This window comes from Martes martes (assembly GCF_963455335.1).
Source record: "Martes martes genome assembly, chromosome: 17".
Lineage (NCBI taxonomy): Eukaryota > Metazoa > Chordata > Mammalia > Carnivora > Mustelidae > Martes > Martes martes.
In genome coordinates, this window is record NC_137905.1 from 543,167 (window position 1) to 565,806 (window position 22,640).

The 22,640-nt window shown below is 55.0% G+C and overlaps 1 protein-coding gene across 5 annotated transcripts; it reads right to left on the reverse strand.

Moving 5' to 3' along the window:
- Positions 1-1,616: 1,616 nt before the first annotated feature.
- Positions 1,617-18,341, reverse strand: DEF8 (differentially expressed in FDCP 8 homolog). Of its 5 annotated transcripts, none has more exons than XM_080828010.1 (12): positions 18,255-18,341; positions 12,992-13,125; positions 11,873-11,970; positions 10,427-10,576; positions 9,433-9,574; positions 7,596-7,760; positions 6,877-7,004; positions 6,561-6,674; positions 5,745-5,825; positions 4,900-4,989; positions 4,629-4,738; positions 1,617-3,612 (listed from the first exon to the last, which is right to left on the reverse strand). In XM_080828010.1, the coding sequence occupies exons 2-12, from the start codon at positions 13,113-13,115 to the stop codon at positions 3,510-3,512; spliced, it is 1,305 nt and encodes a 434-aa protein (XP_080684136.1). In that variant the 5' UTR covers positions 13,116-13,125; positions 18,255-18,341; the 3' UTR covers positions 1,617-3,509. The 5 variants fall into 5 exon arrangements, with proteins under 5 accessions (XP_080684136.1, XP_080684133.1, XP_080684134.1 ...); XM_080828007.1 differs by having other exon boundaries at positions 4,900-5,040; XM_080828008.1 differs by lacking the exon at positions 18,255-18,341 and adding an exon at positions 17,896-18,060 and having other exon boundaries at positions 4,900-5,040.
- Positions 18,342-22,640: the final 4,299 nt, after the last annotated feature.

Consider the following 22,640-nt stretch of genomic DNA (forward strand, 5'->3'; position numbering starts at 1 on the left):
CTTCTTGGAGAAATGTCTGGTGTCAGGACTAGGACCGGGAAAGCACAAAGCTTACGATGCTGGAAGGTGCAGTGCACCCCTACAGGGTGACAGGGACAGATCAGGACACAGGAGACGAGTCGATGAAAGCCAGCATCTCCAGGAGTGGGACAGACAGTGCACTGAGGACACAGCATCATTTTCAGGGAATTCCCACCCAAAGTGCAAAGCCCGAATCTTATCAGAAAAATCCACATTGAAGAATATCCTTCAAAATAATCAGCTTGTGGGGCACCTGGGGGCCTCAGTCAGTGAAGCGTCTGCCTTCAGCTCAGGTCATGACCCTGGGGTCCTGAGATTGAGCCCCACATCGGGCTCCCTGCTCAGCAGGGAGCCTGCTTCTCCCTCTGCCTGCTGCTCCCCCGTTCGTGCCGCTCCCATCAAATAAATTCTTAGGAAAAAAAAAAAATTTAGCTTGTGTTTTTTAAAGGTATCCATGTCATGCACCCTTCCGAAATAAAGACAGCAAAATATACATACCAGCTGAATGGCAAAATCTGAATAAATTTTGTTGTAGAGTCTACGATATCGTGTCAGTGTTAGTTTTTGGGGAGAACTGAACTGTGGCCGTGTGATGCCCTTGTTTGGGAGGAGCAGACACAAGTATTTACAGGCCAAGGGGCATGATCTCTGCAACTGATGGCCAAGTGGTTGAGAAAAAGAATATAGCCAACGGGAAGTGTTAGTATTTAGGGAATCCAGGAGGTGAGTAAATGGGAATGTTTTTGCAATGTTTCTGTAAACCTAAGTTTGTCAAAATACAAATGAGAAAAACACTATGGCATCACCTAAGAGAGAGACAGTATACTTTATCTTTCCTGGAGCACCCCAGGTGTAGCTCGACACCTTTGTCATGGGGGCGTGTGCTCACACATGCCGGCACCAGGCCCGCAGACGCCCTGCCCACACTGTTCCTGTGGCTCTCCGATTTCTGTAGGCATCGAGTTGCAGTCTGTCAGCCTATCTGAATTGCAGCTGGGTGTGGATGGTGTACAAGGAGTCCCGAAGCAGAAGACTCCCTATATTCTCTGGGTCATGGCCCCTTTGAGATCCTGGTCACAACTGTAGATCATTTCTCTGCAAACAATGTACACAGGAGCTTGAAGGCAATTTGGGAGGGAGGCAGTTATGGTCCTCCTGAAGACCACAGGAGTGGTCTTACATTGCAGTGAGGGCCCTTTGGGGGTCTAGCTTGTGCAAGAGGCTGCCAGGGGCCGGGCCTGTGACTTGCACGACCATCCAGTTTCCCGATGACTGCCTTGGGTTAATGAGATAACCTTCCACGATGAGGACTCTAGAAGACCGAGCACTATCTGTATGCCAGGCCCCGTGCTCAATGCTTCCTAGACCCTAAACACCCCACAAGGTATGGGTTCTCACCGTTCACAGAAATGGAGCTGACAGGGAGCCACAAACTTGGCCCTCTGATTCCCATTAAGAACTTCCGCCCAGAACAGATCACATTTGACCCCACTGGATGGAGTAGACTGGGCTTTTCCAAAGCCTGCACTTGGCCTGCACGTGGCCTGCACTTGGACAAACTGTGCCTTGTCCCCAATTCACCACACGCACCAGAGTGTAGAGAACACGGATTTAATGAGACAGCAGCTGCGGCATTATCATGGCGGGACACCCCTGCTGCTCTCTGTGGAGGGCGGGCCATGCAGACTGGGTCTCGGGGGTCTTTGTACCGTGCTGTGGACTCCAAGACCCACACACGACTTTGTTTAAAGACTTTGCCATTCCAACAGGGTAAGTGGAGACATTGGGAAGGAGGAAATGGGCTTGGTCAAAAAGAAAAGGAAGCCAACTCTTTGTCCAGCAGACACCAGTGTATTATTAATGCTTCCTACGGACACGGTGATTGTAACTGGAATATTGTGATGTTCGCTACACAGGAGATACAGGAACGGCCAATGGCCTTGTGACAGAAATGGAACACGGGGTAAGAAATGTGCAGACTTGGGGGCGTTTGGCCCTTAAGCCCCCCTTCAGCCCTGGAGAGGAAGGGGAAGCAGGACGGGGACCTGTCGCTGGTCCAACCTCTCATGTTTGCTTCTCACTGTCACCCCGAGGCAGATCAGAGCACACCACTAGAGGACTGCCCAAGGCCCACCATGGGACGCTTTCTGATGGTGCAGAGAAGCAAGGAGGAGGGGACACTGTCTTTATCCACCATTCTTGTCAGCCAGCAAGCTAAGCTGAACTTTCTGCCACCAGTCCAAGGTGACAGACACCCAAGGGACTACACTCCACCAGTACCACCCGCGCCCGTCACCTGTGCACATCAGCAGCCAAGCGCAATCCAGGCAAGAGGGCACAAAAGATGAGAGTCACACCATGGAACATCCGCTTCCCACAGACCTCCCCCCATGGCAGGGTCTCTGAAGCACAAAACAACCCCACAAATACTGAGCCGACACTGGCTCCCACGGTGAAGATCTGGGCGTTCTCACCCTCTGTCCCAGGGTTCCATTTGCCAGCAGGGGTACAGGACCTTCCACATCGAATCCTCAGTCTTCCTGCACATGCTCTGGGATCCCTGCCCAAAGCTCCCTTAAGCAAATACTCCCAGTGCTCGACCTCAGGCCCCCAAACAAAAGACCAGTGGCTGGTGGTGGTCTGTGAGCTGTCCGGAGCCCTCAGACGGCACATGGAGCTCCTCCGGCAAAGATCTGACTGCAGCCAACCTGCTGCCTAACCTAGACCTTCCCCCAGGGACACAGTCCCTGCTCCCAGCTGGGAAGGAGGGCAGCCTCTTCCACCGGACCCCCAGCTGCCCAGCCTGGAGCACCACAATAAGCACAAAGGGAGGAGCGGGGGCTGGTCCACCCAGGGGGAAGAACCTCACGGCCCCCGTCCCTCCATGTTGTACGGATGTGGGAACCCCCTGGATGGGCCCTGTCAGAGGAGAACCCAGAGAGAGAGAACCTTGAGAGGCAGGAGCAGGGCTCTCAGGAGACAGTCGTGAACAACCCCAGTTAGGGCCACCTACAAGTCCCCACACAAGGGGTGAAGGGGATGGGGGCCTCCAGGTAGATCGAAACCATCCATTGAAGAGGAAACTCAGGCCACACCTGGATGTCTGCAACCAGCATTCCCGGGGCTTGTCGGCCTCTCCCCCAAAGCCCTCTCGGGGTTCTCAGGGTGGCCAAAGCCCAGCGGCCTTGACCCCAAGGGCCTCCTCTAGGCTCTTTGCCACAGGGGGCGGTAAGAAGCCTCTCCCCACTTCTCTGTTCATGGACCCCACACCTTCCCAGCAGCACACCCAGGAAGGAGCCCCACGAGGCTGCCCCCGGTCCCAGCAAGTGCCTGGGACAGGGATGATGGTCCTCACAACCTGTTGGCCCAGCACCAGAGAGAGGTCTGGGGCTGGGCCCTAGGGGTCTCCAGAACACAAGAAACACTTTGACTTTGGCAATCACTGGCAGGTTGGATGCCAGAAAGGCCTGGGAGGGGCGCCCGCTGCTCTACGCATCCACGTCTGGACCAGGCTCCTGGAAGAGCGACTGCTTGCGCAAGGTGAGCCGAGCACATTTGGGGCACGTGGTGGAGTTGTCATAGTAGCAGTCCCTGGGGACAGGGAGGGTGGGGTCAGCCCCAGCAAGGGCCTGGGCTCTGCACGTGAAGCGACCACGAAGCCTTCCTGGACCTCCTAAGTCAGGCCCTTCTATCCCCCTTCGATGGATGGGCACATGGAGGCAGTTTCTCCCAGAGGGCAGAAGTGCCCCCAGGCCTGGGTCCAGGGCCTCAGGGTGGGCCCCTGCTGCAGGGTTCACACCTGCCAGCCGGCTACCATCCAACGTCTGCTGGGAGCACTCCGTGTCTCGGCTTCCCTGCCTGGTCCTTCCACCACTGCACAGAGCCTCACCTGGGGCCCACAGAGCCTCACCAGGTCCTGGGGACTGCTGCTCCTGGAATACCCGTTTTTCACTCCAGTCCCTTCTGGGACAGCAGCCCCAGGCTGCACCAGCAGTGCTCGCTGGGGCGGAGAGCGGGTGCCCGGTGGAAATCCACGTGGACAGCAATGGGAGGCGCCCATCCGAGCCCAGTGTGAGGCACCGTGCGGGGTCCAGCAGGCCCACTCTACGTTAGTAACTGTACTGATCACTCTTCCAACCTATGTCATTATTTTTCCAAACATCCCCTAAGTCTTTTTGTCACAAATACTTAACGTTGTTTGAACCTAAGTAGTTAATAAAAACGTTAGGTATTTCTTTGGGCCTAGGGATGTTTGAAAAAACCACCGAGACACTGGGGCTGCCTGGAACCAGAAAGGCGAGGGCCCTCTGGCCTCCGCTACAGTGCACGTCTGCTGGAGCAGGGAAGCAGTCAGACACCACCCGCACACCGGGGTCTGGGCCACAGCACCCCTCCCTGGCCCCAGAGGGGCTTGTTCCCCTTGGAACTTCTAATTTAATCCCACACATTAGGGTCTAACCCCACATCAAGGATCAAGGCAAGGGGCTCTGAAAATCAGGCAGCAAAGACTGACCCCCAAATGCCACCTCTCCCTCCAGCCCTCCATCCCCCCGCTGCCTGCTGGGAACACGCACACCTGGCCTAGGGGTGGGTCGGGCCACACGAACCTGTGGAAGACGGCAGAGCAGTCGGTGCACACGGATGTGTGGCTGTCGAAGGGGAAGAGGACGTCCCCCTCTCTGCAGAGCTCACACACGAAGCCCTTGGCCTGACACCGCTGGGGGCGACAGTGCAGCGTGGAGGGCAGGTCAGTGCCGGCTGTGGAGGGCACCTGAGGCCGAGGACACACGGGGCCCAGCGGCTTGCCCGCCCTCCCTGCCCCAGGGCTGGGAGTAGAGGGAAAGGTGCCCCCAGCCTGCGGGTCCCCGGTCTGCCCACCTCACAGTCCAGCTTGATGTGTTTGGCGAAGAGTGTGTGTGTCTCCGTGAGGGAGCAGCTCAGGCGACCCGTGTGCGCGTCCAGCAGGTCCTGCACGGAGTACATCTCATCGTTCTCCACGAAATGCTGCCGGTCCTGGAGCTGTGGGTCCCAGCAAGCGCCACCCCAAACACTGGGTGAGGGCCCCTTCTGCTGCCCACCCCCTCCCCCAACCAACCCGCCCATCCTCCAGGCCCCCCGGAGCTCAAGGGAAGCAACAGGTGGTGTCGGGCTCTGGGCCTCATAGTGCGCTCCCCCAGCCACGCCCACTTTCAGCACGCTGGGCACCCCGCACCTCTGCCCAGCACGCCAGAGCTCCTCCTGGGCCTGACCCTGTTCACCATCTCCCTTTCCTGGCTGTATCTTGCTCACAGACCTCACCACCCCCTGACTCTTTATTTTTCTTCCCCACCTGAAGTGAGGACATGGATTCCTGCCTGTTTTGTTTCCTGCTCCCTAGGATCTAGAACAGTGAATACCCATGAATGCTTATTGAACCAATAGTAGGGGAGCCTTGAAGAGTGTGTTTGTGGTCAGTCCTGCCTGAACAGTACTGGGCCTGGCGCACTCTGTGGAGACCCAGGCGAGGGCTAGAGGGTGACACCCGCTCCCCTCCGTGACAGAATCCAGGAACACTTTTGTGGCTAGAATGCCTGTTTGCTCTCTGAAGACCTGGGGTTCCTTGGGACAGAGCATGGGAGACACGCGCAAGCTAGGAAGCCATCGGAAAACGACCTGGATCTCCGCTGCCCCTTCGCCCGCGCCCCCTGGACTCCCAGCTCCCACTCCGGGGCTGGGCGCCTGACCTGCAGGAGCAGGCGGGCCTCCATCGCCTCCCTGCAGGTAATGAAGTAGGGCTTCATGAGCAGGATGTCCTGGCGCAGCTTCTGCGGGTGAGAGGGGAGGTCTGCCGCGGCAACCCTGGCAGGCCCGCACCGTGGCACGCTGGGGGACGAGGGGGCAGGCACTCCAGGTCGGGAGCGGACAGACGGTGCCTTCATGGCCCCCAGGATGGTCCCAGATCTGAGAGCTCCAGCCAAGCTCGAGTTCGAACCACGGCTTCCAGGCCAGGGCTGCCCGAGGAGCGTTCACCCTCAAACACATTGTACGAAAAAGAGAAAAAATAATGTTGTGTGCTGATTCTGTTGAAATCATCTTTTGGATATACAGAGGAATATAAAACATACTACTAAATTAACTTTACCTGCTTTTTACTTTTTTTTAAGATTTTATTTATTTACTTATTTATTTGTCAGAAAGAGAGAGAGAGAGCACACAAGCAGGGTGAGCAGCAGAGGGGGAAGCAGGCTCCCCGCTGAGCAGAGAGCCTGATGCGGGGCTCGATCCCAGGACCTGATCACAACCTGAGCCGAAGGCAGACGCTTCGCTGACGGAGCCCCCCAGGCACCCTGCTCTTTACTTTTGTAAAAAGTGAAAAGGAAATTTCCAAACTGCCTCTGGGCCTTGTATCATATCGTGACTAGACACTGCTCCAGGGTCTTGAACCCTAAGGACAGCTGAGAGGCCCCCCCCCAAACCTCAGCAGGGGACATCCCCCTTCTGCTCCCAGGACACATGGGGAGAGCGCGGCGCACCCTCACCCCTGCCCCCTCCAGCCTTACCCGGATCTCCACCAGCTCCTCCACATAGTTGAACAGCAGAGGGTTGATCTCCCGGAGCCTGAGCACCGGCCGAGACACCATGAGAGCCAGGTACCGCATACTGCAGCGGGACACCTGGGGGGCGAGGGGAGGCACCCCCAGCGTTGCACATGCCACCCCCAGTACTATGTCCCCTCAACCTAAGCCAGGCCCAAGCACTGGCTCTCCCTTCTTGGGGCTCCAACTCCTCCCCTCCCAGCCTCAATCCCCCCACCCCCAGCTTCTACACCACCCTTGCTGCCCTCCCCACTCCCCACATCTCGCTCCCCTGCCTTGCCTTGCGTGGCTCGAAGTCCCAGTTGTGCACGACTCGTGCAGGGATGACCGCCAGGTCATTCCAGTGACAATGGGTGCAGTAGTACTGGCCCGTATAGTCACACTGCCGGGCCTCGCTGGGCACGCCTCCTGTCGCGGTGACGGGTCATTACAAAGTCAGGGCTGCCCTCAGGGTCCCTGACAACTTAGGAATCACACAATATGTGGAAAGCGTATGGGGCAAGAGGCAGATGACCTGGGAGGCTCCGCCCTCCAGACCTGACACAGTGTCTTCTCAGCCACGAGACCTGAAGCAGATCAGGGCACACTGCTGCCCTCAGTTTTGTCATCAATAAAATGGAACGATAATAGGACCCCCACTGCAGGGCTGCTGAGGGGACCCCGGAAATTAACACGAGTAAATCTCTGACACGTGGCACACTAATGATACCGTGTGATTTTTCCCATCTAGGTAGGCTTTCTGTGACAATGGGGCCACACAGGAGGTTGAGTGCAGGCCAGCGCTGGGGGTCCTCCCAGGTGACCTGGGCTGGAACCTCAGTCTGCTTGAGTGGGAGTGAAAAGATGCCAGTAGCAGCCCCTTGCCCCTTCCCATGGAAAGAGAGCAGGACACCAGCCCCAGGAGCCCAGCTGCCCCTCACTGTCTGATTTATCCAATTTCCTTACCCCCGCCTACCGTAGCCCCTGCCCCCGCACCCTGCTCCCTCCGGGGGCACTCACGCAAGGAAATGGGTGCCCGGCACTCCGCGCAGCGGTAATCTTGGCTGTCCAACCCTGTCTCCGGGCAGATGTTCAGCTCATACTCAGCTTGGTGGCTGACTTTGGAGCGCACACAGGGCTTGGAGATGAGGTTCAAACATTTGCTGTGACATCGGTAATAACATCCTGGGGTGGGGGGACAACAGGGTGCCTTTCAGAAGTGGGGGGTATCCAGCAGCCCAGACTGGCCTTCAGCCCTACCCCAATTCCCACCTCACTCTGAGAGCTTTGCAAGGCCCCCCTGTAGGTCCCAAAATGTCAGAGACCTTGTCAGTTCCCACCCCAAGCTTCGCCCTGCGGGTGCGAGCAGACCTTCCTCCCCATCTCCAGACTACTGTTCCCACCTGGGTGCCTCAAGGGGAGCAAACTCACTCCGTCTGAGGGAAATTCTCGCTCTTCCTTCACAAACCCGCCTCCCACACACAGTTTTCTCACCTCAAATGTACTGACTCCATCTTCCCACCTGCTGAGACTAAAATTTGTAACGTCTTCTCAACTCCCTTCTACGCCTCTTTCCAGCTCTCCAGCGAGTGCCGCACCCGCACGCTTCTCACCCAAAACACTCCACCCGGATCAGAGAGCCAGCATCCTCCCCCAGCTCTCCACACTCCTTCCTTCAGGCCATGCTCAGCTTAGTGCCCAGCGTGGCCCTTTTAAAACCCGGGCATGGCGCCTGGGTGGCTCAGTTGGTTAAGTGGCTGCCTTGGGCTCAGGTCATGATCCCGGAGTCCCAGGATCAAGTCCCACATCGGGCTCCCAGCTCCATGGGGAGTCTGTGTCTCCCTCTGACCTTCTCCCCTCTCATGCTTTCTCTCTCAAAAAAATAAAATCTTGGGGTGCCTGGGTGGCTCAGTGGGTTAAGCCTCTGCCTTCACCTCAGGTCATGATCCCGGGGTCCTGGGATCAAGCCCCTCATCGGACTCTCTGCTCAGTGGGGAGCCTGCTTCCCTGTCTCTCTCTCTGCCTGTCTCTCTGCCTCTCTGCCTACTTGTGATCTCTCTCTCACTCTCTCTGTCAAATAAATAAATAAAATCTTTAAAAATAAATAAATAAAATCTTTAAAAAAATAAATAAATAAAACCCAGGCATGTCCAGCACTGAACTGTGGCCCCCTGTGCGCTTAGAGAAAAGCCCTTGGTCCCCTCTGAGCCCGCCTTGACCAGCCTCTCAGACCCAGTGCCCCAGCCACACTTCTCTCTGCTCCACACTGAAGACAATGGCCACACACCAGCCACCAGGCCTTGGCACACACCTCCCCCACAGGAACATTCTTCCCCAGATATACTCCTGGCTTACTCCCAGACTTCCAAATTTTGCTTAAATGTCGCATGATGCCCTTTCATTCCACCCTGAAGTCACGCCCATCACACTGCCTAACCCACGCTGTTTCCTTTCCTTGTGTCTCTTCAGTGGACCATACTGTCTAACACACCACAAGCTCACTCGGAACAGCACCATCCACAGGAATTCTCTGCAAAAACAGAAATGTCCAACACAGTGGCCACCAGCCTCATGTGGCTACGGAGATTGCATAACTAAGGAATGAAGTAGTTATTTATTTTAACTGGTTTAAATTAAAATTGGAAGAGGCACCTGTGGCTTGTGGCCACCGTACTAGAGAGCCCAATGTGGAGGAAAGGCTGGTAAAGAAAGGAGTTTGGGTCTGTTGTCCCTTGTTTCATCCCAGGTAGTCAGTCCATCAGGCTCAGGAAACACTGAGTACACTGCACAGAAGTCACGCACACACACCCAGAGCTGCCAGGTCTGGGTGTTGACACACCTGTGCCGGGGCACCCACCTGTGCAGGTGTACCAGGTCTGAATGAGCCCCCAGATGAGGGTGTTGCACTTGTCACAGGTCTGCTTCACGCCCTTGCTCTTCTCCTTGTAGAAACGGTGCTCCAGGAGGACTCGGATGTTGGGCTCGTCCTCATTGGGGTCCTGGAGAGAGGCCGGGAGGGCCACAGGTGAGCCTGCTGCAACTCCTTTTCCTTGCCATGAACCCTTTCACTTCTTTCTTCCAGGCACCATTTACAGCAGACGTGGTGAGTTTCCCCCAATGTCACACCCCCTTTTCCCTTTAGCAACAGAACTCCCCCGTAAGCAGTCAGGCCTGGACCGTCCGGACAGCAGACTGACTTCCCCTGCACCCAGATGCCAACCTGGGATGATGCGAGGGTCAAGGGTGTGTGAGCAGGAGTGATAAGGCCTTCCCTCCCCTCCCACCCTTTTTTCCTGCTAAGTACAGACCCAGAGGTGACAAGGGGCCATCTTGGATTCTCCACAAGGACTGGCAAAGCAGTAAGAACAGAGGGCCAGGGACCCCCCAACACCATTAGCTGCCCTGTGGGCCCTAGGTCACCTATAGGATCTCCACGTGAGTAAAATTACGTGTCATTCCTTTAAGCCACTGTATTTTGGGGTGTGTTTTTACCAAAGCCTTCCTTGTGCCTTAATGAATATTGTGCCTTCTAATTCCCAGGGACGGTGCCAGCAAGTTAAAGAGCACACACGGTCAAGGTAAACCTGTGCGTTTGGACCTCCAGGATGCATTACCTTTACCTGTATGCATTACCTGTCACCTTCATGAAACACTCAGGAAGTCCCCACCGCCCCTCCCCCAGCTCTAGGCCATGAAGCTCAAGGAGGGACTGACCTCACGTACTTGAGCCGGTGGGTAGGCATGTGCCCAGCACTGGCCAAGCCAGATTAGACTAACAGAGAAGAGCCTGCCTGTGGGGTGAAGGCCCACCTCTGTCCTCCATGGGGGGCGGGGGGCAGGTCAGTGCCCACCTTCAGCTCCTGGAGCTTCAGCCGGAGGTGGATCAGCCTCACAACAGCGTCCTTCTGCTTCTCCGACTGCTCAGGGAGCTCCAGGATCACCTGCTTGCATTCCTCGATGGCCTGCCGCAGCTGCTGAATGTCCGAGGCCAGGAACAGACCCTGCCCGAGCGGGTGGGGTGGTGGCGGGGGGAGGCAGGTGACGGCGTCAGAGGCCCACCCTGCCTGCTCTCCACTCGGAGGTCCAGCCTAGGGAAGACCCCTCCACCCCCTGTCACCGGCCTCCATGAAGAAACAGAAGCCCAGAGGGAGAGGCCGAGGACTTGTTCAAGGCCCCACAAAGTTCCCAGCACAGGTAGGAACCAGCCTGTGCCACCTGCCCGCCAGCGGGACATGGCCACTCACGGGCCTCTGAAAACCTAATTCAGGATGTTTTCCAAAACACAACTTCTTCTTTTAGAAACCCTATCCTTCTTCTGGCTATGCTATTTTGCTTATTTCTGCAGAACTTCCTCTTGGATGAAAGCCAGGGGAAGGACAATTTGCCTGTCACGAAGGACAGGAAGTGGCCTCCAGCTTAATCACCAAGCCCGGAGATGCCCCAGGCACCCACGCACCCCGAGCAGCGGCACCTCACAAGGACTCAGGGCCAGGGCCCAACAAAGGCCCTGGGCTCGGGACCCTGCTATTACAGGGAAGGAAGCCAGGCTTGAGTCGGAGCAGGGTAGCTGAGGCCGACCTCGCACAGGGCACAGGACAGAGCTGCCCTCGGGACCCCCACCTCCGCCTCCAGGAGACCAGGCAAAGAGCAGGAGACACCCCTACTCTGGAAACTCAGTGTGTGGCCCGTAGCCGGGGAGCAGAAACGTCTTCAGTGAAGTTACAAAACACAAATACAAAATGGAAAGTAAATGAGAACCGGGGCCTTCCGGGTGAATCTTTTTTTTTTTTTTCAGTTACTTAGGATGTTTCTGTGTTTCTCTCAAATAAAAGTTGAAGATCCTTTGCATAAAATTAAAAGATTTTCAAACTTTTTAAAAGAGATTATTAGAGCCCTTTAATTAAAAAAAGGAAAAGCTTCCATAAAACAAGAAGTTGAACCGAGTAGAGCGGCCTGTGGTCCTTCCCTCACCCTGCTGCACGGCCACAGCTTCCCCAGGACCCAGAGGGAGCCAACCCTCACGTCTGCCTCCCAGTGACCTGGAATGTGGGGATAGGGACGGCCCCAAACCAGAAGAGCAGCTTTGGGCCCCAAACCCCAGGTCAGCTGGTCTCTCTGGCTCCCCACCAGGTTTTGGAGATGGGAGGCAGGTGTCATTAGGTCTCAGATTCAAGGCCCAGGAGCCCCTGCAGGTGGACCGGTCCTGCTCCCCGAGGACAGGGTGACAAGGATATACCCGGCCGCTCCTGCCTTGGGGGCTCCCCCAGTCCCCCTCCAACCCCAGGCCCAAACCTTACCACGGGGCGGGAGAAGTGGTCCTCAGATAAGCCAAGATCCATCACTCGCTCAGTGCAGCAGAACTCCGGCTCTCCAGGGGGCAGCTCGGGCAGGGCCTCTGCAGTGGGTGTGGGTGTGGAGGGCAGCAGAGAGAGAAGGAAGATCAACCTGCTTCTCCCCCAGGAGTAGGCTGGGGCCAGAGAAGCCCACAGGAGATGCTGAGGGCAGCCAGGCCCTACCCTGGTACCTGCTGTGTTGGCACTGGCAAAGGAACCCTAACCCTATATAGGTAAGAGAGAGCCATGCAAAAAGATGAGGTGGAAAAAATCTAAAAATAAAAGTTAAAAAAGAAGCCACGAAGCTGAGGTGGATACCCATGGTGCTGAGAGAGGCCCACAAAACAGTATTAGAGAAACATCCCAATTTCTTTGGTTGTTTTTTAAGATTTTATTTATTTGAGAGAGAGAGACAGAGAGCACAAGCAGGGGGAGAGGCAGAGGGAGTGGGAGAGGCATAAGCAGACTCCCCACAGCGGGGGAGGGGGAGGCGGGGCTCAATCCTAGGACTCTGGGATCACCACCTGAGCCCAAGTCAGATGCCCCATGGACTGAGACACCCAGACGCCCCAGAAACATTCCAAATTCTAGGGCACACCTTACGCATGCATATATGGATTCAAGGCTGCTGGCGGATTTCACAACAGAATTTCTGAACCCCCCTGTGGACTCCAGGAGCTCTCTGTGTGTGCGCACACACACCCCAAAAACCCTGACTGCATCTGCAGCCCTCAGAGCCCCGCCTCCTGACCTCCCCCGCCCCCAGGAGCTGGGCCTCAGTCCAGGCCACTCCCTCCTCTCCCTGACCAAACTGCAGCTCCGAGTTCCTTCCCCGAGTATTCCCCAAGTGAGCGCCTGCTCTGTGCTGGGCCCTGGGACGCAGCAGTGACACGACAGTCACAGATCAGATCCCTGCCTTCGGGAGAGCGTGTCCTAATGGGGCCACAGAACAGGCAGAACGTAGCTTGTGCCGAGGAGGAAAGGGAAGTGGCCAGCAAGGGGCCCAGCCTCCTGGGAAAGCCGGCGCGCTCCACGGGAGGAACTAGGAAGGGGGAGCCACTCAGGCCTCCCCCCAGCACCTACCTTCAGAAGTGACTTCTGGGGCCTCTTTGCTGGCCCTCTGCTCATGCTGCCGTGGCCCAAGCTCCTTGTTGAAGGGGTTGAGGTGGGCCTGCCGGAACCGGGCCAGCTTCTCGTCATATTCCATAGCATCCCACCTGTGGGGGTGGGAGGGGGGGACGGACAGACAGAGATGAGCCTCTAGATGAGCTCCTAGACTCACTGCACTCCCACCCCCTTCCTGAGTTCCCAGGGTTCCAGAGAGGATGTCCAGCCTCCTTCCCTCCCCCAGGAGGGTTCAGGTGGAGCACACCCACACTGCGGCTGCCATCCTATGCCCCTCCTCCAACCAGCTCAGCCCCCTCACCTGGGCCCCACTGGTAGCTTCCCCTCAGGAACAGAGACCCACGGGGGGCACGCAGGTGGAACAGAGCTAGGAGACGGACATGACCACCCCAAGAGTACCCGGCCAGTCTGGAACCCAGGCCCCCTCCCTCCCAGGACTCCCCATTTGGCCCCAGTCCAGCCATGCCCTCACTGCTGAGAAGGCAAGGCGTGGCCACTCCCATGAGACAACACCTCCCAGGACTCAGGTCCTTACTTCTGGACCTGAGCACAGGTGTTCCTTTTCTGTCAGAGCACCCCAAAACCATAGCAGTGGAGCAGAACCATCAGAGACAACTGTCAAAGGTCACAATGCTGGACACTAGGAGCCAATGCTGGGGGGGCAGGCCTGCTCTCCCACCTGCACTGTGGCCTTGGGCACGGCCCACCTTCCTGGTGCCCGGGGAGCCCTACGTCTCTACCGGCGTGGGGAGAAGGCTCCTGAATGCTCATTAAGCATCACGTAGGTCAGCACCGCACCTCACTGCCTGGATTCCCACTGAGGCTCTGTGTGGCCCGAGTCAGTGCATGGCCCACACCTCAGGATCTCAGGAAATAGGAAATGCTTCACTCCCCACTGGCCCGTCTCTCCCCTCCCAAGAGCTCAGCAAGTGGCCAAACACACAGGGCTAAAGGCTCCTGAAAAGTAGAAAGGGGCTTTGACTGGAGACACTGATTCACTTCCCAGGTCCTCCCACCTCCTTAGCTTCTCTGCCACCAAGGTGACATGAGTTCATAGGAAGTCAATTGTTTTTCTTTTTCTTTCTTTTTTTTTTTTTTTTAAGATTTTATTTATTTATTTGACAGACAGAGATCACAAGTAGGCAGAGAGGCAGGCCGAGAGAGAGAGGAGGAAGCAGGCTCCCTGCTGAGCAGAGAGCCTGATGCGGGACTCGATCCCAGGACCCTGAGATCATGACCTGAGCTGAAGGCAGAGGCTTAACCCACTGAGCCACCCAGGTTCCCTCTTTTTTTTTTTTAAAAAAAGATTTTATTTATTCATTTGACAGACAAATCACAAGTAGGCAGAGAAGCAGGCAGAGAGAGAGGGGAGGAAGCAGGCTCCCTGATGAGCAGAGAGCCCGATGCGGGTCTCGATCCCGGAACGCTGGGATCATGACCCGAGCCGAAGTCAGCAGCTTTAACCCACTGAGCCACCCAGGCGCCCCTGTTTTTCTTTTTTTTTTCTTTTTTTTTTTTTTTAAAGATTTTATTTATTTATTTGACAGAGAGAGATCACAAGTAGACAGAGAGGCAGGCAGAGAGAGAGGGAAGCAGGCTCCCTGCTGAGCAGAGAGCCTGATGCGGGACTTGATCCCAGGACCCTGAGATCACGACCCGAGCCGAAGGCAGCGGCTTAACCCACTGAGCCACCCAGGCGCCCCTTTCTTTTTTTTTTAAGATATTTTTTATTTATTTGACAGAGAGAGAGAGAGAGAGGTCACAAGTAGGCAGAGAGGCAGGCAGAGAGAGAGGGGGAAGCAGGCTCCCTGCTGAGCAGAGAGCCCGATGCGGGGCTCGATCCCAGGACCCTGGGATCATGACCTGAGCTGAAGGTAGAGGCTTTAACCCACTGAGCCACCCAGGTGCCCCTCAATTGTTTTTCTTAAAAGTGCCGGGTGTTAATTATCCTTTCTCTGTACCTATTTAGTCTAAAATAATTCATGATTATCAAAGACTAACCTATGACTCCTATCTGCACTCCCTCCAAAAGAAAGACAATGGATCCCAGAGAGGACAGCCTTGACAAGAGTCATCCCCAGTGCCACCCAGTGCTGGCTGCCCGGCATCTGGGTCAGAAACTCCCGCACCAACTGTGGGACCTGTCCTACCTGTTCAGCCTCTGTGGTGGGGATGTGGCAGAACTCAGCACCTGGGTCAACACAGGAGAGGACACAGATGCCATGGACTATGGGCTTAAGCCTCCTCTCCCTCATTAGCTGACAGCTTTGGGCAGATCACTCAGGGTGGTTGGGCCCTGACGACCAGTGCCTCTCCAAACAACAGAGTCACAGTGTCCCGGGAAGCACCCGGAGTGCAGGACAGACCCAGCTATGCCAGGACTCACTCACCCCATCTTCACTACTGGTGACAAAGATTCTGTGCCTGACCAGGCTGCAGTCGGGCTCCCGAAGCTTCTCCTAGGCCACGTGGGCCCCTCCTGTGACATCCGGTTCTAGCAAGAACCCCGCTCCGTCAGTTCAGCAGGAGCCCCCCACCCTGATACCCGTCACCCTCAAATCTGCTATCACCCCCAGGTGACATCTGATCACCCCAGCCTGCCCTCAGAAGAGATCCTGACAGGTCGGTTTAGCCAGAATCCCCACTCAGCCCTGATGTGTCCCCTCAGCAAGTCTCCACCCGCTGATTTTACCCTGATTTTACCCTGCTCCCTGGCTATAAATTCTCACCTGCTTGTGTTGTGTTCTGAGTTGAACACAGTTCCATACCGAGGTCTCTTTTCCCTTACTCCAAGAGTCTTCAATAAAATCTGCACTTACTGCTTTAGCAACAGTCCGGGTATGTTTTTTCCTTCTCTGGGCAGGGGAAGCTGGATTTGGGGTTTGTCACTATTTCCCAGCCTCCCTATAGTTAGATGTGGTCATGCGACTGTGCTATGGCCAATGGAATTTAAACAGAAAAATCTCGTGGGAATTTTTCTTAAAAGGAGGCACTGCCCCTCTTCAGCTATTCCTACCTCTTGCCGCCTGGGATGCAGATGTAATGGCTGGAGCTGGCGTAGCCACCTTGGGTTTGACATAGAAGCCCTGAGCTCCTTCACCCCAGGCTTCATTCAAGTGAGACAGAAATAAACTCCTGCTTTAACCACTGTTACCGGGAGAGGGATTTCTATCTCCTACATCTGAAACAGATCCTGAGGGATCACCTCAAGAGCCTTGTGGTAATAAAATGAATTGGTGCTATTCAAATCCCAGATCTGTCAGCTCCTAGCTGACATGTATGGTCTTGGGCAAATGCCTAAACCTTTCTCGGCTCTTGATTCCTCATGTTTCAAATGGGGGAAATAACAGTGCCCACTGTACAGGGTTATTGTGAAGATTAAATTAGTTAATACAAAGTTCCAAGTATCCTGGCCAGCACACAGTATGCATCTGATAAGCACCAGGTACAGCTTACTATTATTATTGTTGTTACTAATGTTACTAAGAATCAGATAGCCCTGGGTGCCTGGGGGGCTCCGTCAGTTAAGCCTCTGCCTTTGGCTCAGGTCATGATCCCAGGGTCCTGGGATGGAGCCCCGCATCGGGCTCTCCGCTCAGCGGGGAACCTGCTTCTCCCTGTCCCTCTGCCTGCTGCTCCTCCTGCTTGTGCTCTCACTCTGTCAAATAAACAAATAAAATCTTAAAAAAGAATCAGATAGCCCTGATTTAAATTCTGGGTTTCCCAGTGATGAGCTATGTGATCCATTTTTCCTGCCCACAAATAAGAAGACTACCTAGCTCCTGGAGTGGGTAGAAGGACTAAGTTTGTACTTATGTCAGGGAACCCATAGCCCAGAGGTGTTGCTAAGCGAGCTGTCACGGTCATCACATGATAACCACCCAACCCCAAGGAAACCTCCCCGCATTTTAAACTACAGCCAGAGGAGCTTAAAAGCAGGAACACCTCTGCTCCTCCAAACAGCCCTCCTCTGGGCTGGAAGCTCCCCTGGAAAAAGCATCTTTTAGTTGCCTCCTTACGGGCGGTGCCCGCTCCCGGCCTAGCAGAGGCCATGAGCGAAGGGACACATGCTCAACCGACCTCTCTAGCCTCAGTCTCTCTCCTGCCAAGCTGGAGAATCATACTTCCCTCAGGACTCCTGAGGGCACACAAGTGATGTCCCAACAACACAGACGCCCGGGGAGGCATTACGCAGCAGCTGCCTTGGCTCCACTCCCCCCTCCCCCTCTCCTCCCCACCCCTACCCCACCCGGTTCACCCCTCCGAGAGCCCTGCGCTCAGATTCAGGCTTGGTCTCAGAGAGGAACAGGCAGGAAGAGTGAAGACTGAGAGGAATGAAGGAAATCCATCATCCCACCTCTGCCCTCCTCTAGAGACTCCCCTTCTCTGGTAGGGGAAGAGAGGGTAGGATGAGACAACTTAGCAACTCAAGTGAACCTCAGAATAAAGCCCAGGGGCTCAAGAGGCAGGCACTGAAGGGTCCTGGGCTTAAGCTCGGGTGTACTCCTGATGGTTCTATTCTCACCCAGCCGCAACTGGAGGTCCCTAGAATTCCCCCTGGAGGTGGCAGGGGATAAAGTACATCCTATGTTCTCGTGCCTGGAAGAAGGCCTGGCAGGACCCTCCGGGGGGGCAGGGGCAGAGTTCCTCCCCCTTCAAGGGTTATCTGCCACAGAAGCCTGGCACAGTGGCCACCGCCGGCCTCAGGAGCGAGCCACCCCTAAGACATACCTCCCGAAACTTCGCTCACGACAACAACAAGCATACCCTCTTCTACCACGCCCAGCCATTCCCTCGTGAGGAGACTGAGGCCCGGTAGCCCCAGAGAGTGGCACAGCCCTGGGATCCGCCGCGGGTCTCACCCATCCTACAGACAGCGCGTGTGGACGGCCGGAAGCGGTGACAGTGTCACCCGGGGTTGGGGAGGGGCGAGAGAGGAGCCCCCGCTCTGGGCCGATAAACCTGCCCGAGCGGGGTGGGAGGCAGCGCAGGTCCCCGGTGCCCCCAGCGCCCCAGGGAGGACGGGCAAGTCGGAACCCTGCATCGGGCGCGGGCGGGGGCCCTGGGCGGGTTCCTGAGTCCCGGCGCCCTCGGGAGAGGGGGCTCCCCCGGACGCGGCGGGCCCAGCCAGCCCCCGAGGTCGAGCGCCCGGTTCCCTCCACCCCCAGCACCCCCGCCCCTCACCTGGCCCGCCCAGACTCTCCCCCCCTCCGCCGCTCACCTGACCGCCGCCGCCCTCGCTACATTGTAACCCGCCCCGCCGCCCTCGCTACATTGTATCGGCCCCGCCGCCCGCTGCTGCCGCCTGCGGCCCGGAGGCTCATGGCAAGCCAGCCCCGGAGGCTGCGCGCCCCGCCCCCGCGCGCTGACGGCCTCCGCGTCCCCCTCCGGGAAATGGGTGACGCTTCCTCCCGCCTGTTCAGGACGGCATGGCGGATACCACATTTTCTATGTTTTCTGTAATCATAGAAGCCGTGTTCTAGTAGAAACCACAACACTTAAGGGGAAAAACGGCCGGGGTGTCTGGGTGGCTCAATGGGTTGAGCGTCCGCCTTGGGCTCTGGTCGTGATCCCGGGGTCCTGGGATGGAGTCCTGCGCCAGCTCCCCGCTCGGTCGGGGCTTGCTTCTCCCTCGGCCTGTGCTGTTCCGCTTGCTTGCCCTCTCTCCGTGTGTGTGTCTCTCTCTCAAGTAAAATAAACACAATATTTTTAAATTTAATTTCTTTTTAAAAAGCCCAACGGTGGGGCGCCTGGCTGGCTCAGTGGGTTAAAGCCGCTGCCTTCGGCTCAGGTCATGATCCCAAGGTGCTGGGATCGAGCCCCGCATCCAGCTCTCTGCTGGGCAGGGAGCCTGCTTCCCCCCTTTTTTTTTCTCTGCCTGCCTCTCCGCCGACTTGTGATCTCTGTCTGATAAATAAATAAAATCTTAAAAAAAGAAAAAAATTAAAAGCCCAGTGGTTGAGGGGAAAGAAAGGGAAGAGGGAATCACTGTGCAGACAGCAGCTGCTTCCGCTCACCGGCACGACCCTGTGTGGTATTCACAGCTGGTGAGGAAGGGATGGGCAGTCACTCTATCCCATTTTACAGAGGAGGAAACTGAGGCACGGTCAGGTTCAGGGAAGGCTCAGTGGAAGATGGGTTGGGGGATGTTGGAGAAGCCTGTGTCTGAAGTAGCTGGTACTATTAGTGCTTCCCGGCTGTGCCATGGCCCTGCTGTGTTTCTCTCTATAGACCTCACCACTGCCTGATGTCCTCCGCCCCACACAGTCCTACTCCTTGTCTGTCTCTACCACCACCCCTCCCCCCACCAGAAACCAAAGGCTGGCATAGGACTTCTGTTTCCTCTCTTCACTGCTTCTTGCCTAGAACAGTGCCTGCACAGAGTCAGTGCTTAGTTACAAGGACTAAGGAAGGGACAAATCCCTGGGTGAAGCCAGCCCTGAGAGGCAGAAGGTTTCACCTGGTAGGTGTCCCACTCCCCAGATGTGTGTTAGCACCAACCGCTAAACCGAGCCAGTATCTCCTGCCCCAGGACACAGTGGTGAGAAAACAGATAAGGCCCCAGCACTTGAGGGGCCACACAGATGGTACACAAAGACGGAAGTTAATAAGAGATGTGATGAGCACTAAGAAAGAAACAGGGTGACAAGGTCATGGACAAGTACAGGGGAGGAGGACACCAGGCTCAGGCTGAGACCCAAAGGGTAAGAAGGTGAGAACGACAGAAGAGCTGTGGAAAAGCGTCCGGAGGGAAACCACGCGTGTGAGACCCTTGAACAGAAGGCAGACCAGTGTGGCCAGAGTCCAGTAAACGCGAAAGGCTGGTGAAAGATGAAGGAGAGGCAAAGCTGTAGTGTTTGTAAACACATTGGCTTTTTTTTTTCTTTTTAAGATTTATTTATTTATTTATTTGACAGAGATCACACGTAGGCAGAGAGGCAGGCAGAGAAAGGGGGAAGCAGGCTCCCCACGGAGCAGAGAGCCCGATGCGGGGCTCGATCCCAGGACCCTGAGATCACGACCTGAGCCAAAGGCAGAAGCTTAACTCATGGGGCCCCCCAGGTGCCCCGACGCATTGGCTTTGCTTTGTGCCAAGATGGGGCCCCTGGAAGCTTTAGTGAAGTCTAATGGGGGTACAGCAAACCGCACGCGTGTAAGTGTACAACCTCATGAGTTTTGACATGTGCACACACCTGAGCGACTGTGACAAAGGTGGTCAGCCATTATCCTCAAATGTTTCCCCGCGCCCTCTGCAACCCTCCCTCCCTGTTCCCAACTGCACCCCCAGGCAACCACGGATCTGTTTTGGGTCACTGCGTTGTACTGCATTCCAGAATTTTCTAGAGATGGGATCTTTAGTTTGGCTTCTTTTATTCAGAATGATATTCTGAGACTCCTTTTGTTAGCAGGTGTCAGGTGTCAGCTTATTCTCATCGCCAAGTAGGATTCCATGGTGTGGACAGACCCCAGTTCGTTTATCCATTCACATGCTGATGAACATCACTGCTGTTTTCAGGGTTTCCTATTACAAAGAGAGCTGCTATAAATGTTTGTGTATAATTCTGTGTAGAAATACACTTTAATTTCTCCTTGGTAAATACTTAGGAGTGGAACAGCTGGATTATATGGTAAGAGTGTGTTTAACTTCCTAGGGATCTGGAGAGGTTTCTTCCATGGTCATTGTGCTGTCTCACATTCCCGTTGGCATGAACATTGTGGTCCCCCCATGTCCTCACAGACATTTGATGTCATCAGTCAGTCTCTCTACTGGAGGATTTTGAACAAAGTAGTGGTATTATTTTTTTTTAATTTTAGATTTTATTTTATTGGGGCACCTGGGTGGTTTAGTGGGTTAAGCACCTGCCTTCGGCTCAGGTCATGATCCCAGGGTTCTGGGATCAAACCCCATGTCGGGCTCCCTGCTCATCAGGGAGCCTGCTTCTCCCTCTCCCCTCTGCTTGTGCTCTCTCTCTCTCTCTCAAATAAATAAATAAAATCTTTAAACACTTTATTTTACTGTGGTAAGGACACATTTATCACGAGATCTACACTCTTAACAGATTTTTAAGTATACCATATAGCATTGCTAACTATAGGCACAGTTTTGTATGGTAGATCTCTAGAACTTATTCATCCTGCATAACTGAAATGGTACTAGTTGATTAGCAGTTCCTCCCTGCCCCCTGTCCCTAGAAACCACCACCCTGCTCCTTGCTTTTAGGAGTCTGACTGTTTTGGAAACTCACATGAATGGAATCATGCAGCGTTTGTCTTTCTGAGTCTGGCTTATTTCACTAGCATCATGTCCTTAAGGTTCATCCATGTGTGTGGGATTTCCTTCTGTCTTAACGCTGAGAACATCCCACTGTATATACCAACGAGCCTTTATCCATTCATCTGTCAACACGCATTTGGTTTGTTTCCAAAACTCGGCTATTGTAAATAGTGCTGCAAAGAACATGGGAGTGTTAATATCGCTTTGAAATCCTGATGTCAATTATTTTATTTCTTATTATTTTTTAAAGATTTTACGTATTTATTTGACAGAAAGAGAGCACAAGCAGGGGAGCGGCAGGGAGGGAGAGGGAGAAGCAGACCCTGCTGAGCAGGGAGCCTGACCAGGGACTCGATCCCAGGATGCCAGGATCATGACCCGAGCCAAAGGCAGAGACGCTTGACCAACGGAGACCCCCAGGCACCTGTGATGTCAATTATTTTAGATAAATACCCAGAAGGGGGATTGTTGGATCATATAATAGCTCTAGTTTTAAGCTTTTGAGTAACCTCCATACTGTTCTCATAGTAGCTGCACATTTTGCATTCCCATAAACAATGGTCAAAGGTTCCAGTCTCTCAACATCATTACCAACACTTGTCGTCTTTTATTTTTCTGGCAACAGCCACCCTAACAGGTGTGAAATGGTATTTCATTGTGATTTTGATTTGTGTTTCCCTGGTGATTAGTAACACTGAACATCTTTTTAAAAAGTTTGTTTGTTTGTTTGTTTGTTTTAGTAACCTCTACCCCTGGCGTGGGGCTCAAACTCAAAACCCCAAGGGATGAAGGGTGACGATTCAGCCCCCAACCTCTTCCATTCAAACTGTAGCCCTGCCACTGGCAGCTGGACAACCTGGGGGCAGTTTCACTTGTCTCCTGCCCCAGTTTCTTCATCTGTAAGTGCCTGCTTCCTAGGGCCATATAAGGAGCAAGCAAGGGGGTGAAGAGCTCGAGACCACCTGGCGTGGTCTCCCAGAAAAGGCCCAGCGTCAGGCTTGCTGGGGTCCCTAGGCTGGGATTACTGGATCTAGCAATGGAGGCATAATTGCTTACTATAATCATGCCCCCAAGTGGAATGCCATTTGTCATTTCTCTGAACTTCCTATTTACCTGGGCACCGTGTATTTGCTCTGGCAGCCCTACCCGGGCATGAAGTCATCTCCTAAACCCTGAGCACTGCCTGCAGGGGACCAGGCAGAGGGTCAGGCAGGGGTGAAGAAGGCTGGGAGTGTGCCCAGGTCTGGACACCCCCAGCCCTTCACCTAGGCTGAAGTGGACAGGTGGAGCTGGGGGTGAACCAGCCGATGAAGCCACTGTCCTGAATGCCAG